The 3,859-nt window shown below is 57.5% G+C and overlaps 1 protein-coding gene across 1 annotated transcript; it reads right to left on the bottom strand.

Moving 5' to 3' along the window:
* Positions 1 to 405: 405 nt before the first annotated feature.
* On the bottom strand, positions 406 to 3,536 carry LOC136398413 (uncharacterized). The gene is made up of 4 exons (XM_066372692.1): positions 3,488 to 3,536; positions 3,164 to 3,360; positions 2,142 to 2,458; positions 406 to 1,318 (listed from the first exon to the last, which is right to left on the bottom strand). Exons 1-4 carry the CDS (start codon positions 3,534 to 3,536, stop codon positions 1,105 to 1,107), a joined length of 777 nt encoding a protein of 258 aa, XP_066228789.1. The 3' UTR covers positions 406 to 1,104.
* Positions 3,537 to 3,859: the final 323 nt, after the last annotated feature.

Genomic DNA, 3,859 nt, shown 5'->3' with positions numbered 1-3,859 from the left:
TTCACATCGCAAAAACAAACAAAACACTCAGAAAAACGATGAGTACTAAAATATCCTAACTTCGGAAACATTACAATTTCATTGGAAAGGTCTGGCGAGTGATTCCTTTCCAGGATTATAAAGTCAGATTGGAACTTTCACTAGAAAGGTTTGTCTAGGGGATCCCGGCCCTGAGGTCTCTATTCCACAGCTGCGTGTGGGGCTCGGTCTCTTGTGATTTGTGGCCATCATAAAAACTTCCCCCGAATAGATTGCGACTTGTGTGTGTGTGGGTCCCAGGACCAAGCTACATTTCCTTAGACTGCAGGGTATTTTATTTAGGGCACGGGTTGCAGAACAAAATGAAGAAGATCCCATTAGACCCCCCCCCCCCCGCGCCCGCCCCCCCAGCACTAGGCACGCAGAGCGACCTTCAGAAGTCGAATTAACATTGCTTTTCTGTGGAAAAGAAAAAGGGAAAGAGTTGAACCGAGGCAGAGGGAGAAGGAAAGAAGGTAAAAGTGAGGTGGAGAAAAAAAGCAGGGCGAGATGGAGGAGCTTGGGGACAGAAAGGGACAGGATAGAGGGAGATGGGGTGCGGGACCACGGACCAGGTAAACGTTGAGTCATCCTAACAGGCCATTGAGTACACAGGAGCGGTGTCGCAGACCCTGAAAAGCGGGGTGCAAATCGCACCCCATCTGCTAAGCCTCCTTAGTGTCCCGCCGTGGCCGCGCGGACTTGACGCTCAGCGCTGCCGTCGCCTTTGTCATCACTTCGTGCGTGGCCGCGGGCTACCGCGGTGGGCTTTGTTCTGGCGGTGCAGGGCAGGCCCCCTGGCACCGCTGTGTTCCCGCCTTCCCCGAGCTGGGAACGGTGGTGGTGGGGGCTGCAGTACAGGGACCGGGGCCAGAGGAGCGTCGCAGGAGGCCTACGGCCCTGGGTTTTCTTTCTTTTGCTTTTTTTTTTTTTTGTAATTGAACGTTCTCTCTTCGGGGAGGAGGAGAGGGCTGTGCGGGAGGAGGGACAGCGGGAAAGACCTTCCCCTCCCGCTCTCAACCCAAGTAAAGGAGGGGCGCAGCAATCCGTGCAGTGTCCGAGGATTTAGATCGTCTGCATGTATACTTAAATGGGTATATGCCTAAAAAGGACCATTGAATTTGGTCCTATGTTGTAGGTTTCTGGCCGAGGTTTCGGTAGCTGCAAGGCGTCCCAGGACGGTGCCAGGTTATTTCCGAAGGTTTGCTCCCGGTGTGCTTTGAGGCCGCAGGTGGGCGCTGTGGACGCACCTTGGGTCTGGGGGCTGCTGAAAGAGCGCGCACATCCCCGTTGTGGAGGCCTGTGACAGGGGACAATGAGGCAGACACTGGAGCCCGCAAAGGACAGGCGCGCACATGCACCCACGCGCGCACCCCACCCAGAGTTCCTTCCTGTGAGGCCCCGCGCCTCTGAGCCTAGGGCTCTGAGTCCGGAAAGTTCGCCCCTTGCAGAGCCGGTTCCACTCCTCTCACCACTACATTTACCAAATGGAATGTGAACGTGTCACCTTCTCCCTAGCCACCCCAAAACGTGCGGGCAGATTGCAAGAGTTGCTGCTCTGTTATTGTTTGTCAAACAAGCCCCTTCTCTTGGGAGAGGGGCGAAGGCCATGTGGCAGATCCCGAGCAAGGATTACATTAATCAAAGCATTATTTCCCCAGAGGAGCCGAGCACAAATGAAAGTAAATCCTAATAAAATTGGATTGAGGAAAAATGGTACGCTTTAAGTAATCTGGGATGTTCGATAAAAGTCGCACATTTATACGATGTGGATCTTAAAAAAATTCCGCACTCTTCTGGCCGTGGCTCGGATGCTGGATCCGGATCAGGACGGGGTTCAGTCACTACCCAAAGCTCAGCTGAACTTCTGGAGTGGGAAAAGGGACGTGGACACCCCGGAGTTCGAGGTTTCACAAAACCAGGTCGACTCCGAAGGCATTTTTGGCCCTAGACTGTCCCTCTCCCCGTGAGGTATATAGGCAGAGCCCTTGTGCCGGATGGAGTCCCCTTAAATGTCCCGAGAGAACGCAAACTTTGTTCCTCTGGGAACGTAGTCCCCATTTTCCTCCTCCAGCAAAGCTGCAGGATGGGCAAGTCCCCGTCGGTGGGGACGCAGAACCCACCAAAGGGAAGGCGGGCGCGGTCCGCGAGCTGGGCAAGGGCTGGGCGCACAGGCGCGGCGAGAACTGATTCTCGGGTCTTCCCCGGCTTCCAGCCCAAGGCTAAGACGCATCGCGGGTACGCGTCTTAGGCGGCCCCGGGACTCGCTGGCCAGGGAAGGGGCGTGCGTTTGAGGATGACTGCTACGGAGGCCCCAAGGGCGCTGCTCGCCGGTAAGACTTCTGGTACTTTCGGGTAGTCCCAGCCAGTAACCAAAGCTCGCACTCCGTTTGTCTTCATCCTCCAAGATGTAGGAAACCTCCTGATGCTGTGCGCTGCTCTGCAAGGACAGAAAAGCAAAGTCCCCTCTCGCTTACCGGCCCCAGAGCAGAGATTAAGCCAGCAGCCAGGAGACAAACTCTCCAGCAGCTCGAGGCCTCCGCCAGCCGCCGAGCTGGAAAGCAAGCCTCGCGGCTCCTTGCTGCTGACAAGTGTGTTAACGGCCCCAATCGGGCTGAGCACCAGCCTCAGGGACTCCGCTCAACCTGTCGGAGAAGCGGAGAAGCGCAGAGACAGCCTGCTTCGGTCCGGGTCTCCCGCCGGCTCCTCCGAAGGCTGGGTCCTCGTCGAGCGCAAACGCGCCGGCGCCCCCTGCAGGCCAGTACCGGTGGAGCCCGCGCGCAGCCCGCGGTCGAGCGGCGCCACTTGGTTTCTTCGCGCCGTCCGCGTCCTGCCCAGGCCAGCACGCACACGCACCCGTCGTCGCGCGCCTTTCTAAACGCGAGCGAGCTCAGAGCGGGGATGGGCTGGGGAGGGATGGGGGTGGTGGTGGTGGTGTGTAGAGGTCCCAGAGCTCGGTGCCTCGTGGGATGCAGCGACGTCCGCCTTCCTCTCCTTGGCTCCAACCCGCTGGGGTCCGCCGCTCCTCTCCCGCCCCGCTCTCAGGTCCGAACCCGGCAGCCCACACTGGCCCCACGGCCGCGCGCCTCGTTCCCCGCCCGCGGGCTGGCCGCAGTGTGCGCTCCGCGGGACTGGGCCGCCTTACCTCCTCCCGACGCACCGCGGAGGGGCCGCTTCCCCTGTAGTCCGCGAGGAGAGGGGCGTGCAGCAGTGTGCATGTGCGAGTGTGGGCAAGGGCGGGTGTGTGGTGAGTGCGGTGCGCGCGCAGGCCGGGGCAGGAGGCGTTGCAGCATGCTCTGGTACAAGCGTAACCGTTTGAGCTTTGAGGTCTGATCTGCAGCCCTAGAGATTAAGCCCCGCCACCCCCCTTCTCTACACAAGCGTCTCCTTCTACCTTACCTGTATCCCATCTGATTCCCAAAGAGGTCCTTCTTGTGGCCAGGGAATATTCACTGCCACCCTGACTCACGTGAGCGAAGGTGTGTCTGAGAGGGACAGTATTTGCTGAGAAATGTCATGGTGAGCTTTTCAATCGTCTAGCCTGGTCTTGAGACTGGATTTCGCTCACTGGGAAACCACGTTTCAGGGACTTGAGTATCTGTTTTCTATCTTTCTTGGCCTTAGAAACTGCTTGCATGGAAGTTGTTTTTATTTTTGGAGGCATAGGGAGGCGTTGGGAACCAACCAAAAATCACTTTTTGGGTGTCTCTTTAGCGGTCCTGTTATGTACGACTGTCTTCAGCCCCTTTCCAGTTTACTGGCTCCTTTCCAGTGGTGGAAAATTTGGGGCGGGGGTGAGTGAAGACATCCACACTTTTTAGTCCTGAAATAATGATTCCCT

This window comes from Saccopteryx leptura, chromosome 3 (genome assembly GCF_036850995.1).
Source record: "Saccopteryx leptura isolate mSacLep1 chromosome 3, mSacLep1_pri_phased_curated, whole genome shotgun sequence".
NCBI classification, from domain to species: Eukaryota; Metazoa; Chordata; class Mammalia; order Chiroptera; family Emballonuridae; genus Saccopteryx; species Saccopteryx leptura.
Note: the sequence above shows the minus strand (reverse complement) of the source record. Positions and strands in the feature narration are given on the sequence as shown.